This window comes from Electrona antarctica (assembly GCF_951216825.1).
Source record: "Electrona antarctica genome assembly, chromosome: 10".
NCBI classification, from domain to species: Eukaryota; Metazoa; Chordata; class Actinopteri; order Myctophiformes; family Myctophidae; genus Electrona; species Electrona antarctica.
Window position 1 is genome coordinate 31141275 of NC_136791.1, and position 19459 is coordinate 31160733.

At 43.5% G+C, this 19459-nt stretch overlaps 2 protein-coding genes across 4 annotated transcripts in view; both read left to right on the forward strand.

The window, feature by feature from the left end:
• arid4b (AT-rich interaction domain 4B) overlaps nt 1-12297 on the forward strand; it is a 68492-nt gene extending 56195 nt beyond the window's left edge. The window contains exons 17-24 of one of the 3 annotated variants that reach the window (XM_079511602.1): nt 3058-3243; nt 4924-5008; nt 5124-5334; nt 5484-6722; nt 6916-7032; nt 8251-8478; nt 9270-9416; nt 9829-12297. In XM_079511602.1, the coding sequence (XP_079367728.1) occupies nt 3058-3243; nt 4924-5008; nt 5124-5334; nt 5484-6722; nt 6916-7032; nt 8251-8478; nt 9270-9416; nt 9829-9983 (2368 nt within the window). In that variant the 3' untranslated portion in view covers nt 9984-12297. The remainder of the gene's footprint in view (nt 1-3057; nt 3244-4923; nt 5009-5123; nt 5335-5483; nt 6723-6915; nt 7033-8250; nt 8479-9269; nt 9417-9828) is intronic. The other 2 variants (XM_079511603.1, XM_079511604.1) reach the window with 2 other exon arrangements.
• A 619-nt stretch (nt 12298-12916) lies between these two features.
• On the forward strand, nt 12917-17864 carry tomm20a (translocase of outer mitochondrial membrane 20). The gene is made up of 6 exons (XM_079512341.1): nt 12917-13150; nt 13478-13524; nt 13643-13724; nt 15207-15349; nt 16470-16527; nt 17190-17864. The coding sequence occupies exons 1-5, from the start codon at nt 13024-13026 to the stop codon at nt 16512-16514; spliced, it is 444 nt and encodes a 147-aa protein (XP_079368467.1). The 5' UTR covers nt 12917-13023; the 3' UTR covers nt 16515-16527; nt 17190-17864.
• Nucleotides 17865-19459: the final 1595 nt, after the last annotated feature.

Genomic DNA, 19459 nt, shown 5'->3' on the forward strand with positions numbered 1-19459 from the left:
CTCCCTCTCTCTCTCTCTCCCTCTCTCTCTCTCTCTCTCTCTCTCTCTCTCTCTCTCTCTCTCTCTCTCTCTCTCTCTCCCTAACTCTGGCTAGGAGTTCTTGGCTCACTTAGACAGCTTAGCCCCCCCCCCACACACACACACACACACACAGTACACACACACATACACACACACACACACGCCGCAGAGTCCTCTGTGAAAACATAAATGGCAGTGCGCTTTCTTCTATTTCCTGCTGCACAGATCTTTACCAAAGCTCTCTCTCTCTCTCTCTCTCTGCACCGGCTCACTCTTCTGTGTTCTGTCATTTTGTGGCTTCCTGATTGTTCCGCTTTATTTCAGTGTTCCATGTCAGTAGGTGTCGCCGCTGGTGCATTGATAACCTAAAGGGAAGATGGTAGATTAAAGGCAGCATCCTTCCAGTTGAGTTGAACAAAAAGTGCCATTATCCTGCAGTGGTGGAAAAAAGTATTCACTTTTTCTTAAAGATGACGTGCCTTGATTTTTTCCAATTTTTCATGTGTTTAAGAGGTGACAGTACTTCATTAGACCCCTTGGTGTGGTTGTTATGTGCAATGATGTCTTCCCTTTTTTGTATGTAGGGTTTCTTCCTGGAGGCGGAAACCTTGACAGTCAAACGTGCCAATGAAAAAAAACAGTAATATAGTGACGTCACACTATCAGCCCCTCCCCCTTTATCATACATCAGGTGGATCACTACCCATCACCAGGCAAACCAGGCATACTTAATGAACTGGTGGGCGTGCCCACATAAAAACAACATTTTAACAAATACTGTACACTTTTTTGAAAAAGTTCTTCCTCCTTATATAACAATAAGACCTGATGATCATGTTTTAGGGTGGAAAAAAATCATGGCACTCCATCTTTAAGTAAAAGTATAAATACTGCAATAGTCCAGAATTCAAAATGTACTTGAGTAAACGTACAAAAGTAGTGGTATCAAAATGTACTTAAAGTACCAAAAGTACAGAGTACACATAATGCAGAATGTCTCATTTCAAGTTTTCAAATGTATAATAATCTTTTGAAAATAGCAGATCTACAAGCTCACTTGTAAGATCGGATATTTTCAAATGACCGAAATGTGTACAGGGCTGAAGTGGTTAGTGTATGTTCTGTAATAATAATCCAAATCTACAATGTAACTAGTAACTAAAGTTGTCAAGTAAATAATAATTGTAGTGGAGTAAAAGTGAAGTATTTGCCTCTGAAATGTAGTGGAGTAAAAGTACTCAAGTAAAGAACAAATACCTAAAAATTGTAAAAGTACTTTCCACCACTGTCATCCTGCAGCTTGGATAAATTGTTGCTCTGGTTTAATTTATTGCTTGGCCTCAATCACACGCTTTTCTCCATTCTGTTCTATGCTGAGGGTCTAGATCTGGGTTTCCTGGTCCAGTATTAGATGTTGTCTCTTCAGACTTCTGCTGGGAAGTAGGCAAAGCCTTGAACATTTCAGTTGAAGCTGCTTGGGAGTGTTTAAGAAGTTTGTTTTGTACTCCATTCAAGGCAACAGACTGAGTGCTTATTATCACAGGCTTGGTATATCAATGCCACTACCACGAGCTCTGACTAGTAAGTAGTGCCACAGTTGCTTTAATTGGAGAAAGACTCGCCACAGTCCTCTACACGGGCACTTTATTGTGTCTGATTGAAAGGGTGCCAGTGAAATGGTTCATCTACTCACAACGTGTGCTGTTCCTCACGATCACAGAGGCATTTCATCACGGGGAGAAGAGTAGTTGTTTTCCAAGTCAGCATTGTGTTTGAAGAGCTGCTGAATCACATCTGATGTCTGTTTGTTGTCAGACGAAACTGTAGTCTCCAAGAGGTTGCTTTGAGACGGAACTATGGAGAAGTGCATTGTGGCTTCTGGCTAGGCTATAGTGTAAGTTGGTCAGTTGAGACAGTTTTCCTTCTCTTGCGCTGAAGTCTTGTATGAAACATCTTTTGACCTTACCGTTCTGCCTGCTAACTTGTGCTTTGACGTGCTAACCTGCGTCCCCCCCCCCCCCTTAAACAACCTGTCTGCTGTGCCACCCCCCCCCCCCCCCCCCCACCCTCACGCTCCAGCACTGACTCACTGACTCATGTCCCTTAGCTCCACCTTGTGGCTGTTCTGCCTCTTAACAGAAACCATAGCTTCTAGACTCTAAGCCTTAGAAGTGTGTGTGTGTGTGTGTGTGTGTGTGTGTGTGTGTGTGTGTGTGTGTGTGTGTGTGTGTGTGTGTGTGTGTGTGTGTGTGTGTGTGTGTGTGTGTGTGTGTGTGTGTGTGTGTGTGTGTGTGTGTGTGTGTGTGTGTGTGTGTGTGTGTGTGTGTGTGTGTGTGTGTGTGTGTGTGTGTGTGTGTGTGTGTGTGTGTGTGTGCGTGTGTGTGCGTGTGTGGGGGGGGTGCGTGCGTGCGTGCGTGCGTGCGTGCGTGGTGCATGTGTGGTGCGTTCGTGCGTGCGTGCGTGCGTGCGTGTGTGGTGCGTGCGTGCGTGCGTGCGTGTGTGCGCGTGCGACTGAGGAATCCAATCTGTGTTGCATGGATGACGTTGAGTTTAGACGGCCTAGATGGTTATCGTGAATTGTCATACTAATAGTCTCGATTGAATTTGAATTATCATTTACCATTTGTTGTGTCTCTATTATGTCCACTGAGAGGCTCACTCTAAATTATACCAGGTGTTGGGATTTTCTATTTGAAAGTTTATGCAGTGGTGTAGTTAGTTAGTTAACGAGAGAAAGAGATTGGCAGTTCCAGGTGACAGATTTACGTCTCCCTTGTCTTAGTAGAAGAAGCTAGAAGTTTGGACAGGCAAAATGTATAATGATTTTTATTTGGGGTGGGGGAGGGGGTGGTAACGGTCACGATGAGTCAGGGCAGATAGGATTTATCTGAAGGACGGGCCAAAACAAAAAGTAAAATACAAATAGGCAGTGAAGGAGGGGTGGGTTTGTTTTGTTTTTTTCTTCCCGGGGGTGTCACTTTGGGACAGCTTACAACAGTCTAGGGGTCAGGAAGTGCTGAACTGTCTTTCTTGCAGGGATGACAGCAGTCAGGAGGGGGAGGAAGGGGAGGAGTTTGAGTGTTACCCCCCGGGGATGAAGGTGCAGGTGAGGTATGGGCGAGCCCCCCGCAGTCTGAAGACGTACCAGGCCACTGTGAAAGAGGCAGACGTGGAGGGGGGAGAGGTGCTCTACCTGGTGCACTACTGTGGCTGGAACATCAGGTAAGAGTGACAGGAACTGGGGACAAAAATCATCTAATATTCAGTGGTGGAAACAAAAAAGTACTCAAAAAATGTTGGATTAAGTCAAAAGTATATCAATACTGCAATGTAGATATACTACTCCCATTACAAGTAGAAGTCACCGTATTCAAAGTGTACTCAAGTAAAAGTGCAAAAGGATCTGCATCTAAAAGTGCTAAAAGTGCTAAAAGTACTCGCATAGCAGAATGACCAGAATGTCCCTTGCCTGGTTTCCAGCCCATAGACACCCGCCCACTCCACTGAGTGAAGCTTCGGGACATTTCAGAGTCTGATAATCAGGCTAGAATGTCCCAAGTTCAAAATGTGTACAAAATGCCTTGAAAATAGCCGACAAGCTCACAATGCGTCGCATTGCTATTTTCAAATGGCTTAAGTGGTTAATGTATGTTTTCTAAATACATTTTTTATCTCCAAGTAACTAGTAACTAAAGTTTTCAAATAAATGTAGTGGAGTAAAAGTACAATATTTGCCTCTGAAATGTAGTGGAGTAGAAGTAAAAGTATTGGAAATTGGAAATACTCAAGTAAAGTACACATACCTACAAAATTGTACTTGAGTACAGTACTTAAGTAAATGTACTTAGTTACTTTTCCACCACTGCTAATATTATATATATAACACCCTCTAAAAAGAGACAGCTCTTATCTTCCAACGTGGCCACGGGGGGATTGCCACTAAGCGGGTATTCCCCAATGGCAACATAGCATCCCCGCTTTTGCAATTCTTGCTCCCTCTTAATCCGAGTCCTCCCTCTACAGACCGGGGACTCGTGATGATTATGGATTGCATTGAGCCACCTAGTGGCAGAAACTGGAATTGGGTCATTTGATTCCTCAGCTTCCCTCGCTCAGTGTAGTTTTTCTGCTGAGTCCCCCTGTCTGTCTGTCCCCCTCCCCCCGCTGTCTGTCTCAACCAAGTATACAGACGTGCTTAAGACAATTTTGACTCTTGGAAATGGTTTCACCTCAACAATTTTCGCAGAATATTGGACCTTGTATAATCTGATAACAACCTGTAGTTCTTGTGGTAACTAAAAAGAAAAAAAAAAGGCCAATCAACGTGCTGCTACACTCACCTCTACCTCTCAACCCCCCCCCTCCCCCACCCCACCCCGCACCCCCACCCCAATGGGTCAGGGTAAATGCAGTGTTAAGAAGAATGTTAGGGAACCATGAAACAGAAGTCAACTTTTACAGCTTTCTAGCGAGACCAGTTCATGTGTGTCATTCTCAATGTTGTCGTGTGTGGTACCTCTAGCAAAAGATGGAGGGATTTTTCTCTGCATTGTGTCTCTGTGGTGTGTGACGTTGTAAATCTTGTGTTCATTTCTTCACGTGACCCTATAGTAGCACCTTTTGGTACTTTTGGGATCTGTTTTTGAATTTGTTTCTGTGGTCGTTTGGTTTTCATGATGTTTCTCTTCTTCATTGCAAAAAAAGGTTTGTCTCTTCCCTCACAATCCCCATTGGATCTGTTTCTTTGCTGTTGAGGCTCATTGCATCACAGCAACAAGTCGGGGGCAGATGTTAGAGGTCTCCGTGTGGTGGGGTTGTGTGTGATAGAACGTGTTTACTGAGCTGTTCCCCCAAGCTGCAAACGGTGACGTTGTTTTCCTTTTTCTTTGTGTTTTCCATTAGATATGATGAATGGATCAAGGCAGACAAGATTGTTCGCCCGGCTAATAAGAATGTACCAAAAATCAAGCATCGCAAAAAAATAAAGGTATGAGTTTTTGAGAATAAAGAGGCTTCGTGGCTGTTCTGTCTTTGACTCGGTGCGTGTCACACATCGAGCCACCACTCACTCACTCACTCATCGCCCGTTCAATTCCCGACAGAACAAAGCGGAGAGGGAGCGAGACAGGCTGGAGAGGCTTAACGACAGAGACGACCTGGGCCCTTCCCCGAACAACAACCGGGTCCCGCGCTCATGCAAGTCTTGCCCGGGCCAGGATGTCTTTTGCAAGTTGGAGGAGGGTGAGGACAAAGGGACTCAGCAGTCTCCCGTCAAGTCTATTGAAATTACTTCTATCCTCAATGGCCTGCAAGGTAGCAACCCTCGTGAGCCTGTAGTCCTCATGTACACATAAAAGCAGATTAGGGCTATATGTTTGACATTGAAGTGATTGATTTTATTTTGTATGATGATGGTAGTATGCTAACTGAACCTAATGCAGAGTTTCTGTTTTTCGGCTCAGCCTCTGAGATGTCCACAGACGAGAGCGAGCGCGAGGACGAGGAAGGGGAGCACAATGAAGATGATCGTCCGGGTTGCCGCATCGGCCTCAGAAAGGGTCCGCCAGAGCCGCCGCAGGCGTTGGAGCGCTGGGAGGGCGTGGTGCCTCCCGAAGGGCCTAAACCTCCCTCGGTCGCAGGAAAGAGCCAGGATCCCATCGCTGTGGAGGTGCCAGAGGTCATAAAGCGCCGAGTTCCACCAGGGTCGGAGGGTGAGGTGAGCACCAGGAAGAGGAAATCTGACTGTGCAGCGGAGAGGACCCCGAAAGGTCTGTCCAAAGCCAAGACCAGGAGCACCAGGAGCGCTGACTGGTTGCCTGGAAGCTCCCCGAGGAAGCTGGAGGAGAGAGGAGGTGGCGGCCCCGGGGAGGATAGGGGCGCCTCATCGAGTAGCAGCTCGGATGATGAAGGGCCAACTGTCACCGAGTCCCAGGCGGAGGAAATGAACGAACGAAGCCGCCCCAAAACCAAAGGTTCACCTTCCAAGAAATACAACGGGATGAAGGACAAGACCAAATCTGGGCGACCCGCTGCGTTCTGGGAGATCCCCGAAAAAAGAGTTAAAATGGGAGGCAGCGCGGATGAAAGGCCTGCGGTCCGAACAAAGGGCCAGAAGGATGTGTGGTCAAGCATCCAGGCCCAGTGGCCCAAGAAGACCCTGAAGGAGCTGTTCTCCGACTCGGACACGGAGGCAGCCAACTCCCCTCCTCCGGCTGTGTCGTCGAGCCTGGAGGAGACCAGAGTGGAGCAAGAAGCCATGCCAGAGGACGAAGCGTCCGAGGAGCAGATGGACAACGACAAAATGCAGGAGTTTCCTAGTAGTGGCAGTAACTCTGTTCTCAACACGCCACCGACGACGCCCGAGTCCCCCAACATGGGCGTCAGCAGCGCTGTGGAAGAGTCTGGCGACACACAGCCTTCCTCACCTCCTCCTTCCATGGCCCTAGTCTTGCCTTCGGAGTCCACCTCCTCCGCCCCTCAGCCACCGGGGCCCATACAAGAGGAAGGCACGGGGGGGCGCAGTGAGACGGACAGCAGCACGGTGGAGGTCGAGAGTCTGGGCGGGGAGCTGCAAGACCTGCCCCCAGACGACGGCACCGGATCCCCCTCCAAGGCCTTCGACGGCAGTCTCTCCTGCAACAGCAACTGCAGCGTGGAGCTGAGCAGCAGCAGCCAACAGGAGAGCGAACAGAAATCCAAAGGTATGAATCCCGAAAACATAACTTCAGCATCAAAGACTAAAGTGCTTCATGTTTCTTTTACACAGTATACTGTATGTGTCATTAGCATAAAAATCATTTGCAATACTTTATGTTTTTGTTATGGGGAAACTCAGAACTATAATAAAGTTGACAGCATGTTTCACAGTCTGTGTATAATCTCAATTCTTTGAAGTGTCTGCGAGTCAGAAGCGGCAAAAGGAATCACAGACTGGTGGACCCACAAAGAAAGCCAAGCCAAGCCGCAAGAGCCTAGGTGTGCCTCCCAAAAAGAATAGGAATAGAAAGACAAGTAAGTTGCAGAATTGTCTAAATATGCTCCCAGTATCCTCCTGTCCATCTATCACATTTTAAATGTGTCAAATGTAGTATCAGTCCAAAAGTAACCTCGCGTCACCAGGCTTTCCACCTCGGAGGAAAGCCTGGTCTGTGTTACAAAATTGCCGTGTGAACCGGTCTGGAGCAGATGATATCGCTACGTCATGTTGTAGTATTGTTTTGTAGTCATCAGGCAGGAACAATCAATCGGAACTTCCTTTTCCCTCAAACCGGAAGAATAACAATAAAAGCTCTCGTAGCCTGCAGCTTTTATTGAGAAAAATCGGTTTGAACCGATGATACAACATGACGTAGCGATATCATCCGCTCCCGACTGGATCATAAACCCGAAAAGGAATGCTGCCCAGGCTAGTCCAAAAGTACTTCGCTCTTTGTTATTTAATGTTGAAGTTGTTGTCTATTGTTTAATTAATTTCTTGCAAAAGTAAAAAAGAAAAGAAAAATCATATTTATTTAAAACAGTGATAATAATAATATGGAATTTGTTTGTCACTGTACACTTTCAAATATGAAATCTGTCCCCAGGGACGCGAAAACGGGGACCTTCTGTTTCGCAGATGGCCTCTCTAGTGTCTACACATTCAGCTAAGGCCGCTCCAATAAATATAAAAGAGTAAAATCTCTGTATAAAGAAAGAATATTAGAATTGTTGTCATTATGCCATGGACACTGAGAATAGATGCTTTATGACATAGCGACCTCATCACATTTCTAAATTATTTTATACACACAGTAAAGATTCCCTCCTTTTGAGGGAATATAAAACGTAGGTGTTGATATACCTGTTTGTGTATGTGTGTAAAAGATATGACTGTCAGCTGACTAACTCAAGAAGTACTAGTTTCTAGGTCATTCCTATGGCTTCTACCTCTTGCAGTAGTAGAAAGGTAACATTTATTCCAAGGTTGACGAGAATAGTGCCAACACAAAGTTTCTATTTAAAGAGTGTATTGCCCCTAAACATGAATAAACATGTGGCAACTAGTGCTAAGTGACCATGGAATAAATGGGTTCTGCAGAGTCAAATCAGCACGGCAATGAGCCTCCATCATTCATACATTTTGGACCACCGTGCGTGTATTACTTGAGTTGATGTACTCACAACACAAACAACACTTTGCGGTTGAATTGTTCTCTATCCTCATCGCCTTGCTATCTCTTGTTTCACCAGCACACAGCAGTGACAGCGAGGACCAGTCTGTCGTTGAGGGCACTGCCAAATCGCCCGCCTCAAAGACCAACACTTCAGACATGAAGGCTGCCATCTCGCCCAAGTGCCCTGGGCGAAGCCCTCCTTCGAGCCATAAGTACCACAAGCACCCTGACTCTGATCACACATCGCACCACCGTGACCACCATGGGAGAACGCCGCGCATCTATAAGTGGAGCTTCCAGATGTGTACGTTTTTGAAACTTCCACCCCACTTTGGTCCCAGTTGCTCTAGAAAGCGCCAATGTTTCCATCTAGACCACCGGATAATCAGCAAAGACCTCCGAACATCGCGTGTTTTATCCAAACCATGGAGAGCTCCGTAGATTTCGAGTTATTCAGCTTTTTAGTCAGCCTGTATAATGAGATGCGGACGGTGCGCGGTTGCGCAAACCGGTCTAGGATCGCTAAAGAAGGAAAGGCCAAGCCAAAATAATAATGAAAAAATAGAAATTAGCGATCCGGTTTGATATCAATAATAAAGCTTATCAGACGAGTATATAACTAGCAGTTGCTAGTTGGATTCCTTCTGGCGGAACGTCACGTCACAAGCAGTAAGTCTGTTAATAAAAGGACGGAGATTTATTGATATCAAAACCGATCGCATCGCTCCACAGGCTGGGAGCGTCTGTTGGGCAACATTCAATGTCATTTCCGGTTGGGACGTCATCCAAAATGCTCCGCCCCATTTTAGTGGATGAGACCGAAAATCTTAAAACGTGAATAACTCTTGATCTAAATCATTCCGTTGTTGTCGATCGCCTCTGGGGTGTTTTGGCTACATCTAGCTACTTCAGCTAGCCTGGTGCGCTCCATGCTCCGTTGCTGCAAATTGCTGGGCGCTCTGATTTAATGGTCCTAAATACCCCCGGGCGTTCGTGGTGTTAAGGAGGCAGAGTAATGCGAAGCCCTCGTTCTCTTCTCTGTAGTCACTCTCTACCTACCCCAGACCCCTAAATGCATTGTTATGTTCCATGTAGCCGACCTGGAGAAGATGAGCAGTCTGGAGAGGATCTCGTTTCTTCAGGAGAAGCTGCAGGACATCAGGAACCACTACCTGTCCCTCAAATCGGAGGTGGCCTCCATCGATCGCCGGCGAAAACGCATGAAGAAGAAGGAGCGGGAAAGTGAGTCGACTCCTAATCGATGTCCTCTAGCGGTGCAACAGTCAATCAAAGGAATCGATTTAATCGATTATAAAGAATAATGGATAATTGATTTGAATTAAAACAAGAAATTATTGAATACTTGAAATTTCGCTTTTGTTAACATTGGAAAATAAAACCAAAATGGCAGATCTACAAGCTCGCAAAGCGTTGTAGATCTTGCTATTTGTGCTATTTTCATGTGACACTGTACCACAAAGTATAAAATAGGGCTTAAGAAGTGCTTAATCATACTAGTCGATTTAGTCGAAACTGTGCTTCTTGAATGCAGCCCTAATGCCCCCGTCGTCTGCCTGGGGTTGCGCTGCGTGTTAAGCCTCGGCATGTCTACTTTGTAGCAGATGTTTAACCCGAAAACGATTTGTCTCCGCAGGTACGGTGGCGGCTTCGTCCACGTCGTCGTCGTCCTCTTCCTCGCCGTCCTCCAGCTCGCTGACGGCGGCGGTCATGCTGACCTTGGCGGACCCGCCGGTGTCGTCCTCTTCGTCCTCCTCTCAGAACTCTGGGGTATCGGTGGAGTGCAGGTGACAGGACGTACCAGCAGAGGAGCCGCCGCACTTAAGCACTTAACCAGCACCCTGGCGCCACCACCACCCCCCAAAACACACACACACACACACACACACACAGAGACACACACCCGTACCACCCGCTCCCATCCCTTCCAACAGGACAGACGAGTGGACATACATACTATAACTACTGGGGCACAAACACCAGAACACAGACAACAAAACAACAACAACAAAACAAGCACTATTTTCTATTGACAACTGTTTCCTTGGCAAGCTAATTGCACTTAAGTGCACTTTTATGAAGATTGTGTAAGAGGAAGAATTTGTCACAAAAAAAAAAAAGTACAAAATTGTCTTTTAAGCTCTCCTTAATTGATGAACATTTCTAAGAATTGTTTTTGCAAGCAATAATTCTTTCCATTTGATAAACTTGTATTGTCTTGGTAAAAAAAACTAAAATATTTTCTGTGAAGACCACCCCCGTGTTGTGTCCTCCAGTGTGGTACGGTCTAAGTGTTTGCCATTTGTTACAGGCAATTCAGAGACGTAATGCCACGGTGGCATTAAGGGCATACTAAATGTAACTTTTGCCACGCGTTCCTTTGTCCACAGTCAATTCTAAGGGCCTTCACATGGTGAATAAACCTCAGCTGTTTTGACTATTTTCAGCCCAAGTACTGGAACAGTGTTCTGTATGCGTTTCGGGTTACACTTTAAAATTCTGAGTATTCTAAAGAGTGTAACTCAAGATTGTACAAATGTAATTTGGTTGCATTTGTACACTCTCTGTTAAATTAAATTAACACTCAGGATTTTACTGTGCAACAGGTGGCGATGGATAAGGGTACGGGATCATTGTAAAAAATCCACTGCCCCCCGTAGTGGATGGATGTGGTAAGATACTGTAGTGCCTTGTTCTTTTCTATGGGGCACCTTGAGAAGGGACAGCACTTCCCTCCAGGTCCCATTCTCAAATCAGAGGGTCACTGAGATTACCGTGTCCCTTTTTACAAAAAAAAGACTGAAGAATGGTGTATGAATGAGGAGGCAGTCGAGGGCTGTGTATGACAGATAATGATGGTTTTTTTTATCAGCGTTAATGCCGATATTTAAATAAATAATGATTGTAAAAAAATAAAATAAAAAAGATTTAGCAGAACTCCTATACTGGTCACCCGTAATCTACTACTGACTACACATCCAGCTTGGGAACAAACGGTTAATTTTAGCAGTACAATAATCACGTGCAATGATGGGAGGTGGCAGATGCAAAGGTTACATTTCTTCAGTTTTCCAGCCTTTTCGAATCACACCACCTTCTCCGTTTAAAAGAAATACATAATTTCCTAATGACCCATTTAATCACATAACTCGGATCAAGTATGGCGTATCATGGCAGCCATGGGAGGTTTTCAAAGCATTCCCTGAGTACCTCACCTCAGTACAAAGGAATTGAAACGGCTCCAATTTGGCAGTTCAAAGAGCATACTGTATGTTTCTTGTTTTACATGTGATCGGTGATAACATACCAGCTCCCAGCATCTATTTTGACTAGACTTTTACTCCCACCCACCTGTTTGGTTCTGTTCCATGTACTAGGACAAGAAATAACGGTAAAGATCTTGTAAATGTGCATTTATAACATAAAGTGATGTATGTGTATACAATTCTGAAGACATCTCCAGTGTTTCCTCTGTATAGACTCCTGACTGTATGATAACCTGAAGTTAGGTTTTGTTTGGCACTTGTATGTAATTGTATGCTTTTGTTATACATTTGTATATTGAGAGTGTTTTGAGTCAAGCTATTTAATATCTTGCACTGTTAATAATGTGTACTTTTCTGTACAGACAGTTTTATGGTTTTAACTGTAGTTCCAGTGTAAATAATGAGGGTAAAAGCATGTCCACTCCCCCCACCCCCACCCTTTGTCATCATCCTCTTGTTGGGACAGATTTATTTGGTCTCATTTATTTTATTGTTCTGCCGCTTTCATAAATTTCTATTTTTTTCCTCCCCGTTACAGTTTTAGTTTGTATTCTGTCTTTTTTTTCCTGTTAGCTTGTGCTTGAAACAGAATAATTGTGGTTTTGGAGGTGGCTAGACCATTTTCCATCATGCACATGGGCTGTTGTAGCTAAAGCTCCATGGACCTGTATGGAAAATGGTCTAGAAAATCATAGAGTAACACAAAGTGATGGAGCTTATTGGAAAAGCTCTCTAGTATTTATTAGGCTCATCTGATGATGGTCATTGTGTAATTTATTGTACAAATGTAAGCAAAACAGATGCCTCTGTTTGAAATAAATGCCATAGTTTGTGAAGTACACAGTGTCTGTTGTCATGTCTCAACTGTACTTCTTTCATTTCAGAAATGAAATGTCGAGTCACTTAACATTAATATTACCACAAATATTATGCAATTAAAACGTTTTTGTTTGCTAATTGCTACCCAATGTTGCAGTACTATATTATAAACCTAACTAGTCACAGTGATGTTTTCTTGATTATTACGATATATTACGCAGTAATACGCACGTATGTCGCGTCTTCTAGGATAAGGTACCCTTTTTGCCTTCAAACAACTAGGCCGAGCAACCGATCTTTACAAGAAATTGAGCTACTTCTCTACTTCCTTCAAGGGTGTTACCACAATGATACTAATAGCTCTGGTCCATAGAAAACTGCAAAACAGGGTATTGTGATTCATATAATTAAATATGAAAACAAATATTAATCAGAATAAAATAATTTAGGGTCCACCAGCGTCCTGGATGGCTTGATTCTAAGCTTAAAATAATAGCTATAAATATTTTTGGAAATATCTATTATGGGAAAAAAAGGAATGGGGTCAGGAACGTTGGAACCAGAAAATGGCCACCACAGCTATGCCCTGGCTGTATGTCTCTCTCTCTTTATGTTTTGGTCAAGGCAAAAAAATACACCCTATGCTATCCTTGAGCAGCTAGCACTCTACGCTAACGCTAGCACTGCACTAGCTGCCAGGCAGGCTGTGCCTGAGCTTCGTTGCTGGAGTGTCTCAACTTTTAAACATGATGATGGGCAATAAAACGAGCACCATTGTCGCCGGCATGTGCGGGGCCGCTTTCATCGCATACTGCATTTATTTCGACAGAAAACGACGGAGCGACCCGAACTTTAGGAAGAAGCTGCGCGAGCGTAAGTAACGGCAACCATTGGACCGTGGTTGAGTTGCACACAAAATGTAGCATGCTGTGCTAGCTATGCTAAAGACTTATGTATACACTATTACACGACAACTGTAGACAGTGAAGCCAGACAAGCACACATTGTGTTATTGTGTTTTTATCGTTTCAGTCGACGTTGAATAGTCTTAAATTCGAACAAAAGTTTGATGAACAAAAATAACTTTGACTAAAATAAATGTAGTTGCAATGCTAGCAGTCACGTGGTGCATGATGCCATGCTGTTACAGTAGTACTATATAAAGTGTAGTAACGTTGACGTTTTTGTGACACGACACAGGCAGGGGGAATCGGAATGCGACCAAAGAGAACGCTGGCTTGTCAACGGTAGGATATGATTATTTATCGATACAAAAATCCCACATCATGCTGCTATGATGAGTAAACATGACATGAACGTTTGAATTCCATCATGATTTCCCCATTCCATTCGAACATCCCACAGCTGCCTGACCTGAAAGACCCGGAGGCCGTTCAGAAGTTCTTCCTGGATGAGATCCAGTTGGGAGAGGAACTTCTTTCACAAGGTTGGTTTAGCCATATCTGTTTAGCTGTGTCAAATGGCTCCTGGCAATTTTAACTCTAAGACGGGCATATTGGAAAGTGGAAACACAAATGAATCACTAATGTTGTCAGTTATAGTACATTCAGTTCTTGAAACTTGAGTGTAGTCTTTTCCTTTACTGCTTTTTATTAAATGCCCAGTCACTGGGCCTCTAAAAATAGCTTTATTTTCTAATACCCAATATAAAGTTTAAAATATATTTGAGTGTATAGAAACCTCAAATTGAAATATAAAAAGTAACCAAATGGATCCTTATGGTCCATGACTCATTTGGTACACTCTTGAGTCGAGTAGGACACCTACTGTTTGACAACAGTAATGACATTTTGTAAAGCAGACTGCAAATTAAGTGAAATTGGCTATAGCAATACATATACACAATATAGAGAGAAAGTAATAAAGGAGGCCATGCTCATCAGTGTGGCCAGCATTACTGGTGTGATAATGCATTTATTAATTGGTGCAAAAATCAACACACTGGCAACCCTATTGCATTGTATTGGGCAATACATTGAAGCCAATACAAGCCATGTACACATGCTACACTGTCCTCTCCTTCACCACACTAGGACATGCACACAAGCAGTGTGTGCATATACTGTGTGTGTATATTGTCTCTCAACAACACCACTTTGGGATTTGTTCACAAACTGCATAGTGTGTGTAACGATGACTATCTAAACATAATTCAAGAGTGGACATGGAGGAGCCCATGCCAGTGTTAATCTATGTCTTGTTTTTTGGGGGTCTTCATTTAAACAAGCAGGGTTACTGTTAGTGAGATTGGTATCGGTAACTAATAGCAGAGAGTAGGAAGACATGCAACACACGTCTCCAGACAGACTTGACTTGTAAGATTTAGTTGACACACTATCATGTGGTGTTTATTTTCGCTCTTATGCCACCAAAATGTGGAACGCCCTACCAACAGTCATTAAGACGTTCTTGTTAATGTCAGTAGTACTCGATATTAAATACCCTATATGTTATCCTTATCTTAGCATCCTTAAACCCCCCTGTTGCCAACCTTGGTCTCTGGGACAAGAAAGGATGCAACATCAAGCTTAGAGTCTTCCAATACAACTGAGAGCTTTTTGTTAAATAGCTCTTGGACATTTCAGCTCTAAGACAGGCATAATAGAAACCAGTGTTGTTTTTGGCAGCAGATTTTAGTTTTAGTCATAGTCTCTTGAATAGTTTTCATTTGGTTTTAGTCACCTGGAATGTTTTACACGCAATTTTTGTACATCTCTAAATGTTATGATGAATTGAACATGGTGGACCCTATTGTAAACAAGTGTAATGCTTGATGGTGTCATCCACACAAACAGTTAACAGTTTTGTATTGAGTTGTGCTTGAAATGTACTGAAATTCTCCAATCAAACCATGCATGCCTACAAACCTACACATTTTGAATGAATATATTTTGTGTGCCAACCCCAGGAGACTATGAGAAGGGTGTGGATCACCTGACCAATGCGATTGCAGTGTGTGGTCAGCCCCAGCAACTCCTCCAGGTGCTTCAGCAGACTCTGCCAGCTCCGGTGTTCCAGATGCTGCTTACCAAACTGCCCAGTATCAGCCAGGTGAGCTCCACCTCCCATACTCCTTATTCCTTCTTGTTGACCCATTTTGGGGCGGGAACCCCTTTTGTTGTTTTAGTATAAGTCTCTCCCCCCCCCCTGGGACCTGTTCTTGCCAGCTACGTTCATAAGCGTAGACATATGTATAATCCATATATGAATGCGCCGTCGGGCTGTTTACCTTTTAGCATTGCTCCGGCTAGTATAGCCCTACTCCTTCACCAACGGCGATGTTTTTTTAAAATCCAGCTCCGTTGAGCCTCCATTATAACCCGATTTTCAAAGCGCCGTATCTCCAAAGGTTCGAGAGCTTTCCATGGTGAGCCGGCGCGCACCCGACGATTGTAAATCATTTGTGATTTTGTATTGCATCGCATCAAAAATGTAGCTGGTTGTACTGCTAGCTAAATGCTGGGGGCTGGGTTGTGTGGTGTCGTTCCACTTCCGGAAGCCCCCACCTTCCTGTTTAACCTGGAAGGACAACAAGCTCCATAGCATTGAAGTCAATGAGCGGCAGTGAAGCGGTCAAACTTTTTGAACACTAGATGGCAGTAAAGAAGTTAAGCATTATGTTCTACTTTAGCTATTCAAAAATAGCAGATCTACAAGCTCATAGCGCGGCACAGAGAGATCTGCTATTTTGGAAAAATCGTGAAAATGTGGCACAAATCTTTGAATATATACTTTTAGAGCGAACGTTTTTAACTCAAATCTTTGCTTCGGGGAGGTCCCTGGAACAACATATTTTCAGATGGGGTCGGCAGCCAATTACATATAATTTTGGGGGTATTTGACATGAAAATGAACGACTGACACAGAAACACGAGTTTTTCATTTGTAGAATCGTCCTCAGGTCTAAATGTGTTAATTTCAGTAGTACTATGGTATCCTCCTTAGCATCCTTAAACCCCCCAGTTGCCAAACTTGGTCTCTGGTACAAGAAAGGATGCAAGATCAAGCTTAGAGTCTTCCAATACTGAGAGTTTTTTGTTAAATAGCTCTTGGACATTTCAGCTCTAAGACAGGCTAAATGGAAACACATCTCGGGAACTAATGGTTATAAAAATAGGTTTAGTTCTTGAATGCCTGAACCCTGAGTTTATTTTCCGTTCCTGCTTTTCAGAGAATCGCAAATGCCCAGTCCCTAGCAGAAGACGACATTGAATGAAAGTTTCAACCAGGTGAGTTCCACCTCCCATACTGCTTAATGCGTACTCGTTCTTGTTAATGTCAGTAGTACTCGATATTAAATACCCTATAATGTTATCCTTATCTTAGCATCCTTAAACCCCCCTGTTGCCAACCTTGGTCTCTGGGACAAGAAAGGATGCAACATCAAGCTTAGAGTCTTCCAATACAACCGAGAGCTTTTTGTTAAATGGCTCTTGGACATTTCAGCTCTAAGACAGGCATAATAGAAACCAGTGTTTTTGGCAGCAGAATTCATAGTCTCTTGAATAGTTTTCATTTGGTTTTAGTCACATTTTAGTCACCTGGAATGTTTGTCTAGTTTTAGTCGACTAAATATCATACGATTTTAGTCGACTTAAATCTACAGTTGCGACGCGTTGTGAGCTTGTAGATCGGCTATTTTCAGCATGCAACTAATTGTAAAATTACTTATACTGGATCTCTTGTCCCTTCCTTTTAGTCTAGTTTTTATTTGTTGATGAAATTGTCAGTATATTTAGTCTTAGTTTTAGTCATCATAGCTTAGTTTTTATTTAGTTTCCAATTAGTTTTCATCAACACTGATGGAAACACAACTCATTTAGCCTTAGTTCTTGAATGCCTGAACCCTGAGCTTCTTTTTTTTAATTGTTTTCATTCCTGCTTTTCACAGAATCGCAAATGCCCAGTCCCTGGCAGGAGAAGATGACATTGAATGAAAGAGTGTATGTGTGATTGACCTGAGAATGGTATCATACACTTTTATGTTTTTCCACGTTTGAATACTTAAATGTAATGTTTGAGATGAGAGGTTGATTGTGAGAGCCCAAGCTTGGGACATCATTTGACAGCAAACGTCTCTACCACTGTACTCCTGTCTTACTTTATGGCTGTTACTATTTTTATATCCTCTGGAAATAGTTTACCACATTCCCTAACTCCCTGTCATTTCCTGTCAATCTGTCTTTGTGACACACATTTGGACTTGGAACTGTGATTATTACTATGCTAATGCTGCATTATAATGTCGATAAATAGGAATAAAAATGTCAGTGTTTAGACTATCGTGTGTTTAGTTTAATTTATCATAGAAATATTGTACAAAATTGAAAATCTCAATGTAATTATGTATGCAAAATGACATTGCATAGTTTATAATCTTATAATTTATCATTTGTTTTTTGTGCATCACTATGCTAGACATGGTCATATATGTGTGTTTTGAGTAAAGAAGGTGCACAGCTTGTTTTTGGTATTTTGAGTTGTCAAAGTGTTATTTTTGTATTCTAATCTGAATATCAAAAGCTTTCTTTCTAAGATACCCTCAATAAATTGAGAAGTCACAGAATTCTTTGTGTGCATTGCCAGTAGATGGCAGTAGCAATGCATAGGAAAAATGAAAGTTTTAGAAATGCACAATGCGGACCACTGTTTTTCTCTCTTAAGTCTTCTTGTCATTGGACATTTGGTGGGTATTTTAGGCTCTTGCCTGCATGTGTAAAACCAGATGTTTATTACATCAAGATGAATGTCATGCTTTTTGGATGTTCTTCTGATATTGACAAAATGTAACAAAAGCCACACAAGCAGATTTATATCTGAAATAGTTGGAAGATGACAAAATTATCTAGAAATGTAATGTGAACCAACAGGGCAAACTGACCTACACGTGTGTACGTGTTTGTGTTTACAGGCAGTGAGTGCCAAAGGAAGACGCTTCTGTGACTGTATTGCATTGGAACTGTAGGCTGCTACTATTTTTAAATCATCACTAGCACTTCAACACATAGCTTGTCAAATCTCTTAGACTGCAGAAGCTAGTGCAGGCTCCATTGTGTCTGTGTGTGTGTGTGCCCGAGAGAGACAGAAAGGAGCTGTACATGTAGGAGGGAGTAGTTCTGGTTGAAAATGTGTCTGTTGGAAGACAAATGGGGATCTAATTATTTTTATCCCTGTCTGCAGCTGTTTTTCTAAGGGCTTTGGCCAGAGCAGTCTGGGTGCTCACGGGTTGCCAGGAAACAAGAGCAGGGGAAATAGTTTTTCTACAGTAGGAATGAAAAATGAAAATTGAATGGTGGCCCAGAAATGTCCAATGAAACCTAAATGGTAGACTGTTCATTTTTCCATGAACTCATGCACTCGCAAGTCTTTTTACTCAGCAGTCCTGCTATTTCAACCACCGGGCTGAAAGCAGAAGCCTGTCAAGAGCCCTGCCTGAGATGTCTGGCTTGTGTATGTGTTGTGTGTGAGAGCAGGCGTGTGTATGTATGTATGCAGAAGAAGTAGATCGTTGTTAAAAATCTGTCCTTTGGGGAGACAGAAGAGAAAAATAACACTGTGATTGGGAGGTCAGGCCCGGAGCTGTGGTGTTTCTCTGTCGTTGGGTGGGTTGAGGGCCAAGTCCCCACACAGTGAACCACTGGGCCTGCTTTCCCAGTAAATAAACATTGTGCTGCCCCCTCAGCCTCACTCACAAGCAGGCGCTTGCTGCATTCTCCATCCTGTGCACTGGTGGTGTGGAGAGAGATGTGGGGTTACTGAAGGATAACGGAGCTGCCTGCCTAGCTGCATACCCAGAAAGCATGCTGTCACCAAGTCAACGTCGTCAAATGGTGAGCATTCTGGTATGGATTGGTTACATTACACATATTGGTTAATTCACTGTGTGTGGTGTAACACCCGGCAATCGATCCTGGGTCTCCCGTGTGGAAAGCCAACGTCTTAAACCACTAAGCCAAAGGCCTTAGCCCATGGCTCGGGGGAGATGTCCAACTTTTGAGGCCATCAGGGAGGTGGGAGGTTTTGACCACCTCCCACGGAGGAAACCCGATCCGGGTCACAGCACCATTGTAACGCCCAAGAATCAAACCCGGGTCTCCTGCACGGAAAGCCAACATCTTAACCACTAAGCCAAAGGCTTATTTGACCTTTGAGGCCATCAGG

Coding starts and splice junctions, on each gene's coding strand:
- tomm20a (XM_079512341.1), top strand. CDS start 13,024: ATGATGATGGGCAATAAAACGAGCACCATTGTCGCCGGCATGTGCGGG. Junction 13,151..13,477: donor TAGGAAGAAGCTGCGCGAGC/GTAAGTAACGGC, acceptor GACACGACACAG/GCAGGGGGAATCGGAATGCG. Junction 15,350..16,469: donor AACTGCCCAGTATCAGCCAG/GTGAGCTCCACC, acceptor CCTGCTTTTCAG/AGAATCGCAAATGCCCAGTC.